At 39.7% G+C, this 14,140-nt stretch overlaps 1 protein-coding gene across 1 annotated transcript in view; it reads right to left on the bottom strand.

Annotated features, from left to right (window-relative positions):
- Window positions 1-14,140, bottom strand: part of PCNX2 (pecanex 2) — a 151,868-nt gene that overhangs the window by 81,482 nt on the left and 56,246 nt on the right. The window contains exons 16-17 of the mRNA XM_085055491.1: window positions 5,720-5,829; window positions 4,088-4,184 (exon numbers count right to left, since the gene is read on the bottom strand). Of these exons, the coding sequence (XP_084911617.1) occupies window positions 4,088-4,184; window positions 5,720-5,829 (207 nt within the window). The remainder of the gene's footprint in view (window positions 1-4,087; window positions 4,185-5,719; window positions 5,830-14,140) is intronic.

A 14,140-nucleotide genomic window follows, 5' to 3' on the forward strand; every position in this document is an offset into this window, starting at 1 on the left:
TCATCACTTTTGACAATCCTATCCAGAAAAATGCCTATGTTTTTAAGGAAATTATTATTATTCAGATATTCAACCTCAAATTTAACAATTGCTTTCTAATTCTGGCAATATTGAAAGTGTTTAAAATATCATATATACCCAGGCTCGTCCTTCTGCCCTTGCACTGAACTGTTTCAAAAAGTAAATATATTGCTCTGCTGCTGACTTGCACAATGGTCCCCACAAGAGCTCCTTCTTGATGTGGCCAACACTTTCAAGCTTTTCACAATTTTTTTTCCTTCTAAAAAAAAGCTTTTTTCCTTCTAAAACAAAGCTGAGCAGGGGGTTGTTTCTGTTCAGTGTCACTGCATAGGGGACAGGATCCCCCAGGAAATGGCTGACCCTGGGCAGTGAGCTCTCTGGCTGAAGGGGATTCAGAGCTACCCTCCAGGAGAAAACCTTGGGCATCCACCTCCAGCCTGCTGTGGGTGGATCTGTGGCTTCTGGCCTTCCTGAGGAAGGCAGGTAGCTCCTGAAAAGCATGTTCCTACCTTGGACCCAGCTGTCTAAAGCAGCATTTTGGATGTCATTCCCAAGGCCAGACACTTATGAGTTGAATACTGAATAGCCCTATAACGTGGTACTTGAGTTCTCCACTGCAACTGGTGCAAAAATGTAGAAATTAAGCTCTATCCACAGTTAAAAATCTCCCCAGAGAGATATACTCACTGTTATACTTTGGGCTGAAAGAGGTCAGGGTTTTTTTTTCCATTTTACACTCAAGGAAAATCAACATTGCTACCTTTGATGCCTTGGGGATTTCACAAGCAGAATATATTAAGAGTGGCACTTTTTGTTGTTCTTGTTGTTTTAATTATTATCACAGAATCATAGAACTGTTTACAATGGAAAAGATGTTTAAGATCATGAAGTGCAACCATTATTTTTAATTATATTTTTGGAGCTTTGTACAAATCCTTTTATTAGCTATCTAAATGTTTGTATTAAAGACCAGGAAGGAGGCTTGATTTTGAATGTAACACATTATCACCCTCAGGCCACTGCTTAATCTAGTAATCAGCCATGTGGATGCCTACAGAAATTAATTATAATGGTAGGAAGCTCCATTCTCAAAGTTGAATGGTCAATTATCAATCACAGCTGCTTTATAATTCAGGCTTCCAAAGCTGGCAATTCTTACACAGCTATTCAAGGAAAAGAAAAGAGTAAAGGTCATGTAGCTAAACATTAGAGATGCTGTATTTATTACTCCTAACATCAATGCAAAGCCATCCAGAAAACAACACATTAATTTTCAATATTAACCTTGTTTGCTTTCAGCTCCTTGAGAAGGTGATTTGGCTCTGTATGCCTCAGGCTTTCTGATTAAAATGGGTCTTATTTAAATGGTGAGTTATGTAGACCACATGTCTGTATATAGACCAAGACAAGGCTGGCTTGTGCTGCATCCTGCCATCTCTTCCCACTCACAGGGGTTAGGAATACTCTCCTCACAGGGGAGCACTTCAAGGAAAAAATGAGCTACCATCATTAAATCTCTTCCAAATACTGATATATTGTTTCACCCAGCTTCTGAACCATTTGAAGATCCCCTTACAAAAGTTCTGGAAATTATTTTAAATTGGCTTTGCAGAGTCAGCTGAGTTCCACATCCTAAACACGACTGCTATTGCCGAAGCAAGTCAGCAAGGACTAGGGCTTGATTGTGCTCCTCAAACTCGATGCATGTGAATTTTCTCCTGCCTCAGCTCTTCCCTACTTGCTCTATTAGCACTGCACTGGTGAGATAGCAGTGGGAGTCTCCTCGGTGTTTACCTGAGACAGAGGTACCAAGTAACACAGGGGTTAGACAAAGGGCCCACATTAATCAGAAACTGCCCTCTCTTTCTTCAGGAGATCTCCCAGTGTGGGAAAATTAGCACTGCTAATTGACATCGTAAGCAAACACTTTTGCTTACAATTTTTATACAGATTGAAGGAAGCCCAGACCGAGGGGGGGAGAAAAAAAAAACAAAGGCAAAGAACTAGTAAGCTTCAGCAACACTGAAAGAAAGCAGCCTCTGCCTAATAGCAACAGCAGCATGGAGTATCAAATGTACAGAGCGGAAAAGTGCCAATTCTCAAATCCAGGTATTTCCTGGAAAGGTGCCAGGAAGCCCACTTAATTAATCCTATAAGTGTGGCAAAGCATGACAGGAATGAAACATTGTGAAGAGAACAGAAGTCCTATGTCTGGCAAATCCCAGTGAAGTTATCCTCACACTTCTACATCCTCCACCCCACTGGCTTAAGGGCCCAAGTGCAGCTGAACTGTGTTAGCGTAAGACATCAGATCCCTGTCCATGTCACTGACATTAAAATAGTTGAAGAGTCTGTAGCATTACTCCATTTTGAAAATACAGCCAGGATCTCAGATGTAGATTTTTTCACTCTTTTGTTTTTTGTTTCCAATATATTAAAGCCTTTCTCAGAGCTTTCCTCTGCACTGTGAAATGGAACGAGTTAAGCGGACAGTTGCAGTAACTGCTTCAGTCCCCAGGCTGGGCTCCATCTGCAGAACAGATGAGATCAGACCCTGTACTCCTCCAAGAAAGGTACTATCAGCAAAAGACAGAACTACAGGGGGATGAGAAGCTTTCCTACATCTGCCATACAGTGCCCATGAACGAGAGTGGAATGTCAATGAACCATGGCAATAACCTCCACAGCACTAATACCACAGAACATAGCAAAATTTTAACAAAAATACTTTCTTTCTACTCTGTTACTAGAGGGACATTTATATTCCAGCATCATCTGTTGCAAACAGTTTAGTTTGCAAGAAACTGCAGCTCAGTACAAGCAACAAGAAAACATTGGTAGTGTGGGATCAATGCATATGCTGAACGTAGGCTGTGTAACACCTTATAAAATGCCTAAGAAATGATTCAAGACGTATATGAGAGATGCATTCCTTTGAAGGGACATCTGGAGGCCAGGCCAGCAACCACAGTAGGAACTAGGGATTCGCAGGTCATGTCTAAGGGTCAAAAAAGTCAGTCTGTCTTCCAGAGACTCTCTGAATACTCCTGGCTTTCAGAGAGCATTCAGAAGTTTAGGAATAGCTGCCTAGATTGCAAATGCTCAGATGAAGGCACTGGGGATGTGGTCAGGAGGAAGAGCTGTCTGAGCCAGGAAGCAGGACAGTTCACATGACTAACAAATGTCAAATACCCCTTAGCACTTCTGGAAACTTGATAATCTTCCCACATGAACTCCTTATAAGACCAACCTCCCCTGGGCAACAACAAACATTTTTTTAGTATAAAAAGACACAAAAAGGAAGATGGGTCACTTCAGATGTTTATGCTGAAGTGAGAAACAAGCTGACACAAACTTAGAGCTTCCTGCCAGACAGTAGTAAATAAGGAGCCTGCCAAGCAAAGAAGAGCCGATGAGATGGCAATGCTTGGCACCAGGCATGTACCTCCCTCTCCCATACTGTCCCAGTTTCACATGCTTCTTCCATCTCTAGGTGCCAAGTCTGACAGTGTGCTCCACTTGGCTTGGCTGGGTTGGACGGCATGCAGTCAAGAGTACTTCCTGGCACAGAAAAGGCATTCCTGAAAAACAGGTAGCCCTAGCCACAAAAAAATAAAGAATAAGGGCTGTTTTAAACACACACAGTTTGGTGGACCAAATCCTGTTCCTCTCCAGTGTAGACAGGGAGTTTGGCAGGACTGCTCACGTTTTTGAACATTTGTTGAACAACCCAGCCTACCTTGGACACACCAGACTGTCAGGCTGTAACTCTGTGCACAGAACCTGCATTAGCTCTCTGAGTCCCAGGATGAGAGATGCCCCACTCCCCAAGCTCTCAGAGTGCATTTCCCATTGACTGTATTAAAGAATCAATGTTGCAGAGCCCTTCAGAAAGGAAAATGGTGTGTATCCCCCTTCTCGCTCCTGCCCTCACCATAAAGATCATCTATCTGTGCTTTTAGTAATTTGAATTGCTAAATGAGAATATTTACAAGGTTACAAGGTGGGCAAGATGGATGAGAGAGAGAGAGCTTTGAACAGAAAGTAATGAAAGAAGAAGTCTTACCACTGATTCTCTCATTTTTTCTGGAAGTGGATCTTCTGATGAATCTTCAAATCGTTGGCGCAGATAATGAGGGACATATTTACATTGAATAAGGGACCTGTTTAAAAAAAAAATCCTAGTTAGGATACTTCTGAACACATGTAACAGATATGAATATTCCTGAAGGGCAGAGGAGGAAGAACAGCCTCAGATTTCCTTCTTCATGATAACATTAGCATTCTTATCTCTGTATAGCTGGAGATTGACACAAACCAGCTGTACCTGTGACCAGGGTAGAAATTCCTCATCAGAATCTTGAAGACTCTCAGCAGCCCAATCAATGTGACTCAGTCATTTAGAGGAAGGAGCAGGGAAGGTACTGTTGCATTTATGACTCTTATTAATGCTTCAGCTACGCTGAAACTAATACGAGAGCTCTTTAGACATGTACAGAAATGGCTTCCTTGGCCATTTTAACGAACTGTACATTAATTCTCTCTTCAAGATTTACGTGCTACCTCCTCATCCATCTTGAATTTTCTACCATAGGCCATACCTTAAATACTTTTTTCAATCTCTTTAACTTATTTAAAAGAAATTCAGAGCTCTTTAAAGAAAAATCTTAAATCTCTTTTATTAAGGATAATGCGTTTTTACAATTGCACAGTAAACATTTGATATTGTTGAACATGTATCCTTAATTTTTAGATTTTTAACAGCTATTTCAGCTGCTGAAGATTTCATTACAAACATTATAAAATGGTTAACTAAATTTACAACTTAAAATGCATTTAATAGTTTCAGATTACTTCCTTAAAAAAAAGTTTCAAGGAAGACAAGCTTCTGTTTTACTAAAGAGGTTAATGAACTTGTGTGTCCTTCCTGGGGAGTGGGAGAAAAGAATACATTTAAATTACTTCAGAATTGAAAGAGCTCACAATTCCATGCTGATCTGCAATTAACTTGCATATATTTTACTCCAAGGCTAAGAAATCTCCCTAATACAGCACATAGCTTCATTTCCTTCCATACACAAGTTCCATACCGTAGTGGTCAGTAAACTACACACCATCTACACACAGCTTGATCCAGGTCTACTGGACATCAATGCCAGGCACAGTAGGCTGTGGGTAAAATTAATGGCAAGAGATGCAAGCAGTTCTTGTTGTTTTGCCACATCAGAACCTAGCAATATATAAATGTCAGATTCCCTGACTGGGAATGGGATGGTAAAGAAAGAATTTCTCAACTCTTCACTAAGATTTATTGGGATGACAATTTCCTACTAGTGCTCTATATCCATTCCATCCTCATCAGCGTTGTGCTCCTTTTTCCAAGTTTCTCCAGCAGCATGAACTCCCCCACAGCTAAGTCACTGTCCTCCAGCCTGGCAGGCACACAGATTCCCAGAAGGGAAAATCCGGTTCAGGGATTTTGGACAGTGCTGTTTAGAGAGCATCAGCCCTGCTGGTGATCTGACTGCAGCACTTCATTCATTTACAGCACTGATACCAACCATGCAGACATGGTGAGGAATTTCACCTCACCAGAGTACTTTCAGGAAGGAGTCCCTGTGGTCCTGAAACACACAGGCATCACTCTGGCTGTGTGCTGTACAGAGTAATCAACAAATAACATTTACAGGCAACTTACATCAGTACAGATGGGTCGCTGCTTTGTCTGCTGAGGTGATAAGAAAGTGCAACTAGCAGACCACAGAAAGCAGAGAACAGGGCTGGAATGTGCTGTGCATCCCAGGGTTCCTGAAGAGGGTGACAGAAAGCAAAGTTAGCAATGAAGAACTTAAAAAGCTCTTCATTAAAAAGTAAGCAGGTTAAGCCATACATCATACCTGTAATATTACATGCACAACATCTAAATTTCTACACTATCTACCACAGACTGAGAATCCTTTTTTTATATTAAAGTTTATTACTGTGAAAAAACACTGCAATTAAAGGCATGTTTTGTGCTCATATTATGCAACTCCCCTATAATCAGCAATTAGCTAGGAAGGCACATGAAAGGCAGGTTTTCTTTCCTCTTCAACGAAAGATTAGAGGAAAATTCTCATTAAAATGAGATCCAAGTGAAATCAACTGCAGTGTATTTATCTACATGCTAAATTGATACACAGTTACTTGACCATCATTTAACTGATAATTTAAACTTTACCATCCAATCCTACTCTTCATTTCACTGCTCCCAGTTTTGGGGCCAAATACATTTTGGGTTCACTTTTTCCACGCTTAATCTCCCACCATATTAAATTCATATTCTTCAAAACACTGAAGAAAATTACTGAAGCTAAATGTTCTGAAAATTGCTGAATCACAGCCTATACAAACATCCTTTGCATTTTCAGGGCAATACAATCTGGGTACAGATCTACCCAGCAGCTTCTAGTGCACGACTACCCCTTTGCCCTGCAAATTGTTCTGAAAGCAAAATACCATCAAGAGTTGAGCAATATTCCTGATATTGAAATTTATCAGTAGCCAGTTTTACAAATCATTCCACCCTCTTTCTACTTATAGAGCTGTACATGGCTGAATCCCCACACTAATGTCTCAAGAATTCTATTTCCATATCTTCTGTATATTACACTTGGCTTCTGCATTTGTCTGGCCCATGCTCCAGTTCCAAAATGTCATTGTCCCCTCAAAACTCAGACATCAGGGAGCCAAGAAAGCAGGTAGAACAGGCATCAATATTTGCTATGTGCCTAGAGAGCAGGATTTTCCAGAAAAAATGCTGCACAACATTGTACAAAAGATGAGAAAGAACAAAGGTGTAATTTCTCCAATATCCATGTGATGGCCCTCCTCAATTTTGTCATTTTCCTCCCCCACTAATGACGCCTGGTAGCTTTAAATTTAAAAAAAAAGGAGAAAACCAATATAGTTGATAATTGAACAATGATTCTTCTCAGTGGGAAAACAGGAATGACAGGTTTTACCCTTGGAAGCTGGTATTATCTGTCATACTAGACAGGGAGTTTGACTTCCTAGTTTACCTCTTTGGGTTGAAGTGGCATGTAGTGCTTTCATATATTGTTTTGACTTTGATGCAGACACTCACGTAGTCATTTCTAAAACAACTGAAACAGACTTACAGAATTAAGGATGAAAGTCATGAGTTACAACAGACCCAGTGGTGGGGATGGGGGTGTTCCATTCCAACCACAGAATTGCCTAATCCCAAACCAATCCACTAAAAGGGGAGATAAAGGTGTCTTTGAACTTACGAGGCCTTTACCACCGCTAGAGGTGGGAAGGCAAATACATTTTTAAAAAGTGATCATAGCAGTTTTCTGTCCTACATAATTTACCCTTTTTACTTCTTTCTTCTCCTGAAAAAAAAATGCATGTAGCACTCTTATCTTTCTAAGATAGGCTCAAATAAATTATATGTTCTACTCCAGAGACAAAAAGTGCTTTGAACAGAGAACCAGCTATGTTAAGTAGAAATTCTTGTTTTGTTTTTTTTAATTTCAGAGTATTCCTCTCAACTCAAAAATTACTTTGCAGGTGGCTGCAGTGACAGCATCACTGAAGGTGAAGGCATTGGCACTGGCTTTTTACATATGAAGACAAACTCCAGTTCTTAACACACCTGGTTTTCCACTCTCATGATCTCATCATTATCTGTAGAGTCATAGACTGGTTTGGGTTGGAATGGACCTTTAAAAGTCACACAGTCTCTCGTGCAATTCAGTCAAACTTTCTTTGGTCTTTCTCCTTACGTCGACATCCCTCCTACATCATGGATTTGTGCTACTGCTCACATACCAATCAATAAACAGGAAGTGCTTATGGTAAACCCTTCCACACGTGATGGTAAAGATGGAAATAAATACTACCATACTATTTCTGAACATCTAAAACACTGACTTTCTTAAAGAGATTGTAAAAGGGAACCTTCCTCATTCCCCAAAATATAAGAAAATAGTAAGAACTTATTCTCTAAATGGCTAACTATAATCTTAACACTATATTACCATGGATAGTCCTTTTCAGTGAACACTAATGACCAAAAATTGTGAATGAACAAGCTTTGGGCTACACAGCCTAAAGAAAATTATAGGAAGAGATGCCCACCAGCCTTACCTTCCCATCATCCATAGAAACAAAACACTACTCTCCTAGATGATCTCCAAAAACTCGGCAAATTATAAGCTACCAGAATACAAGTATCACTGCCCATTCCAAGCAACACTGTCTCTCTTTCTCTGCAATTGCAGCTATCTTGGACCATATTTTCACTGCTGAAATTTAAAATCTGTAAGGATTGAACTGATACAGGGGTGTCTATGTGTGTCCACACACACCACCTTACACAACAGGATCCCAGTCTGAGACTAGAGCTTCTTGGCTAAAGAATTAAGTTAGCAACAGCTTCAGGCAGGAAGCGTGAATACTCATATTTCACACAATGGTGAGTTTATCCAAATGAAATGGTGCAGATTTCTACATTCCTATACAGTGACATATCGTGAGAGCAATCCTAGGCCATGTTGGGTTCTACAGGCATAATTTCCTTTTTCTTATATCTGGAAAATAAGTTTTGGTTATACACAGAAATTTAAGACCATAACTATTAAAGTTATGTCTACAGTGCAAGACTTGACTATGGCTGCAAACATCACTTACTGAAAGGCATGGTATCTAACAATATTCTCCAAAATTAACACCCCTAACAGCTCTTCCTTGAACCTTAGGAAATTGGAAAAAACATAAAATTGATGAGCCTTACCTCCAAAACCCCCAAGAGGACTGAGAGTACTTTATGCAGCAGAAATAAACCTGTCTAGTAATACTATACTTCTATTTTTGATCACTTACACATGAAGGAATTCTCTCTACACACATGAGCCCATTCTGTGATGTCTAGAAATTTATTTGGGCAGTCTTAGCAGATTGAGGGAGACATGCTTGCAACTCTTTCCCACCATAAAACCATAAGACAAATATTTCAAAATTATCAGTACACAGATGAAAACTGCATCATTGAAGATGGGAAGCAAGATGCACTGTTACTCTGATTAATGAGTTTAGAACTCATTAAAAAAACCAAGCTACATCAATATGAGCTGAGAACAGTTTCAAATCCACACAGGATTTTTAGTAACTGTCCATTGAAGCGATAAATAAGTCACCAGAAAGTAGTGTCTTCAGGTATGAGGTAATGGAAACTATGTAGCTCATATTTTAAAAAATATGCATTTATATTGAGCTGGGAAAATCTGGTGTGCCACATACGAACACATTCACATCAGTTTAATTTTTCTGACTCAAGTCCAAAAATCTGGTTTTTTTCCGAAGCTGATCAAGACAAACTGCAAGTTCCACACAAAAATAAAAACACAGATTAAAAAATAATTTTTAAAAACCCCTATATCTGCATGACAAGTAATTAACTGGTTCTGAGTAAGTTTTAAATCCAAATCAACTAAAAATTATATGAACTGATATGAACAGAAGGCAGAAGACAAGGATTGATTGATTCCAGAAACACTCAGGGATGTGCTCTTCTGACCCCCAGGCAAAACCCTGGAACACTGGAATGCTAAAGGCTGATATCAAGATGGCTAAATTCCAGACTGAATATTTGTAGAAAAATTAGGAGGGCATACCTGACTTTTTTTTTTTTTCATATCTCTTAAATATTTGGGTGCAGACCACAAAACAGATGGAGCAGGAGACAAAAATCAGTACATCATGAAATTCTAGTCAAGTAAAAAAGATGGCACAGAAATTCCTATGCCTCCAATCTGATGAATGTCATACCTGAAAAATAAAAACACCTCCTCCTGGAACAAGAGAAAACCGTTTCATATATCAAAGCTAAGGTAGCTATCAGAGTTGCCAATTTCTGATCAAGATTATAGGACTGAAGATGAGATCAGAAATAAAGCCAGAAATAAAAGCTGAAGTGAACTCAGGCAATGTTAAACTAAGCTCAGTTACCCAATAGCTTCAAAAATGCAGCAAGCTGAAAAGTTGCTGCTATTAGATGTAAGAATCCAAGGAATGAACAGAAGAGCTGATAAAACCATGCTTAGGATTTAGAGCTTTGTATTAAGCTAAAGTAAATGAAAGTTCATAGAGGACCTGGAAAGAACTGGCATAAGGAGTGGTGATACCATTCTGGGAGATACAGAAATCTCAAAGCAAGCAGGAGAAACTCGGGTGTTCACACTTCAGAATCCAAGACATTTACCTACTTACTTGCCTGAAACCAGGTTTACAGTATTGTTACACGTCAGGATGGAGAAGCAGCTGGTGTCCTATCACTCATGATACAAACGTGTCATGATACACCCATGACACAAACATGTCATGGGATAAGATGTATGAAGAGATACTGTATAGCACCTCAAAGCTGTAACCAAACCACCTCTGCATCACTGGGATAGCATGACTGTAAACCAGAAATCTATCCATGTGACTTCACATCATCACCAGAGGGAACAACTTCAGTGCAGCAGCCAGGTCAGACTGAGACTTGCGAACCTGTTTCACTCAGAACACACTGCTTTCACTGACAGCAGTGGTGAACAGTGTCCTGCCCATCAGTCCTCAAGGCCTCAAACACACAGAGATGAGCTATTTTGTGCTCAGGGTTTTTATGGAGAAATTATCTGTTGTAATTTCAGATGAAATGCTCTGTACTTCCTACTGTGAACAATTTTGGGTTTCTGTTTTATGTGACAGCTTTACAGAAAATGAAAACTGATCATCCCAGCAGTAGCACCACCAGAGGAGGTCCTGACAAGCTGCAGACCCACAGCTCCTCCACACCAATATCAAGCAAGGGCAAAGCTGCTAGGGAGCACTATAGGAAGGGAGCCATTGCCTGGCCACAGCAGCTGAGAACTCCTTTGCTTCCCAGTCACCTCTGAACAACACATTCCTCTTCCTCCTCCAAGTGTCCAAGCTGCACAACTCACACACTGGTATCATCATCCTGCAAAGAGTTTGTGCCTCGCCCTGGTGACAGACTGTCCCATATTTTAGTTGTGTGAAAGTGCACATTTGGCCACATAACAAACACTCCAGGTCTGCCAGGTAAGCAGTGTGCAGCCATTCCCCAAAACATGTCATATGCTTCTGACCAAGCCTTGTGATGGGACATGACAGCAGCCAGACACGTGGCCCAACCCACACCCTTGCTGTTCACACAAGACTAGAGATCTGTCCATCCATCTTTAGGTGGTATTTAGGTGCATTTTAGCCACGAGAGAGAAATATTTCTGGTCACATGCTGGCAAAGGTGCTGCAAGGTCATTCAGAGAGAGTGACAGGGCCAGATGAACTTGCTGGACATGCCAAATGTCTCTGCAGGTCACAGGATGAACTCTCAACTGAGAATACTGTGTAATAATTTTCCTCAAGCAATATATCTGAACAAAAATCCCTGAGAATTATTAAGTTAAACTAATGATTTGTCTATATCACAGCTGCTGTTTCATAAAGACTCTCAGCTGGTCTTGTACAACATAATTCAATAGCAAAATTAGCCTGGACAAGGCACAGGATTTGAGCACAGGCCTGTTAGTCTCAGTTCTCACAGCTTATACGCGCATGCTGAAAGTTACGTTGAGTACACTGTTCTGTGGACATGCCCCAAAACAATTCCTACTTCCTAATTTTCTAAAACTGAAGTTCTAGAGCAAACAGTTAATCGCTGTGAATTTGCTATTCTAAACTAATTTCAAAATCTGAGCACAACTAAAACGAACTATCATACGTACGTATATATAGCTTATGCTCTAAAAAAGAACAAGAAAAAGTCACTTAAGAACATAGATTTATTAAAAAATAAAAATTGTTTTGATTTTAATAAAAAAGGAAACTAATATAGTAAATTAATTATTCTTCCAAGGAACTTCTTCAGGAATAAGGTATTTCCTTTCAAAATAATTAATGTACACAGAGAAATCAGGCTAGAGTATTTCACCCTCCAAGATCATAACTACAACACAAGAACCATTTAATGAAGGCAAGAATCAAGCCTGATACCACCGGAATGTTCTTCAGGCTGGGCATTTGATGTGAGCAATTGTTCACCAGTAAAAAGCACAAAATCACTTAGAGATCCATTCTCCTCTGCAATTTATTTCAGGAAATAGAACTCTGGTAGTTACACCTGCTGAGCTATAAGATGTTCTGCCAATAAACAGAGTTGACATTTCAGGATGCTATATTTCAGCCAAAAACATGCTTTGCAACCCAGAAGTCCTCTGCCAAATAGAGTCTATCATGTTTCCCTGCCCTGAAAAAAATTGATCATGATGATTTTTTTTTTGACCTCCATAAATATTAAAAATTTTGCTCTGTTGGTTTTGGCAAAGTGACTAAAAGTGAAAAGAGTAAAATAAGAATAAAAAATAAATAACAGCTATAAACTGCAAATATGGAAGAGATGCTATTTCTAACTTTAAGAAAACCATGTACTTCCCATTGTTGTGCAAACACCTCAGTGAAACACACTACAGCATTTGCTGAGTTTTGAGTTAAACTCTGCGATTTCTAGCACACCAGAAATTAAAATCTTCACTTGATTAAGATCATAAATCACTGCTCACCACGTATCAAAACAGTTCCAGTTACTTACAGGGTATTAGACCACTTTTCACAGTGGGCCCTACTCAGGATCAGATTAAGCCAATTTCTACTCTTCCTCCATAACTAAAGAATCATTCTTTTGCAACATTACAGACACCAGTCCAAAATAAAACATTTTGGACCTGACTGAAGAAGAAGGAGGGTTAAAACAAGTGCTTATTTCATAACTTCTAGAAGAAAAAAAATGTATGAAATTTCAAGCACCCCAGTAGACTGAGATTATGAGCTGAAGCAAGAGGAATCATCTACACATGCTTTAAGTTAACCTCCTCAGAAGTGCCTTTACAAGAACAGTGCCATTACAATTCAAATTAACTCTAACTTCTGTGAGAATAGAAAGTCTGAACTTAATATTAGTAATTTACAACAAATATCTTGTAAATCTTTCACAGCACTCAACTTCAGGGTGGTATTAAAAGCATATTTCTAAGCAGTTTGAAGCCTAATCCACAAGGAGATTGCTTATCTACAAAGCCACCTGCATGCTGTAATTTGAAGCATTATCCTGAGAAAAGAGTATGTAGACTATTTTAAGTGTCTTTTTTTCCCACTGTTTACAAAAAACTCTTTTTGAAGTATCCATCACACAACTTTACTACCCTCAACTACTGAATCACTCTCTGCTGACCTTGGAGGAAAAAAAATAATCCTTCCCCCCATATTTGCCTGTTTAAGAGTACTTTAACTCAGCAGTTTAACTCCTGCCTTCCATATAGCTTTTTTCGTTTTTATCATTGCTTCTCACCCCAATTATCCATTTTCTCACTCTGTTCTTATGGAGAGCCTCCTTCTCCATCCCAGCTGCCTGTGTGCATCATTAATACAGCCGGAAAACAGCAGCAGGAATATTGGCTACTTTAGGAAACTGCATAAGCAGCAGTTAAGCTTTGTAGCATCAATCACACAGCTGGGTCAGGTCTAACCAGTATAGCTGATAAACAAGGTGAGCCAGGTGACAAGATTCTCTGGGAGAACACCACATGTTCAAAGACATTTAATTTCAAGTTTCTTAACACAGCAGCTGAGTTGCTGCAATTTATTGTGTAAGGACTCAAGCCACCCAGGGACAAGATAAAATGGCAGCTTAACACATTTTACCTTACTATTGGGAGTAGTTAAGAACACACAGCCGGCTCTGATCATCTGCAAGTGACCATTAAGACATTATAATAATGCCCTTTTTTGAGTTAAGGCTCCTATACAAAATTTAAAGTGAAAAATTGTTAAAAGCCACTACAGAAATGCTAATGACCCTTAAAGAATTCCCTTAAAGAAACATCTGACCACCCCTCTCATCTGTGTGAGCCGCCAGCCTGGGTGCTGACATGATCCATCCTTGGCAGTTGCAGAGCCTCCTATTGGGACCTCTGTGTGTGCTATGCATGTGTGCCACCACAAAGCTCCCTCTGACATGAGGCCACAAGATGTCAAGGGCAGCTTGTAA

Source organism: Lichenostomus cassidix, chromosome 3 (assembly GCF_008360975.1).
Source record: "Lichenostomus cassidix isolate B80296 chromosome 3, HeHo_3.0, whole genome shotgun sequence".
NCBI lineage: Eukaryota > Metazoa > Chordata > Aves > Passeriformes > Meliphagidae > Lichenostomus > Lichenostomus cassidix.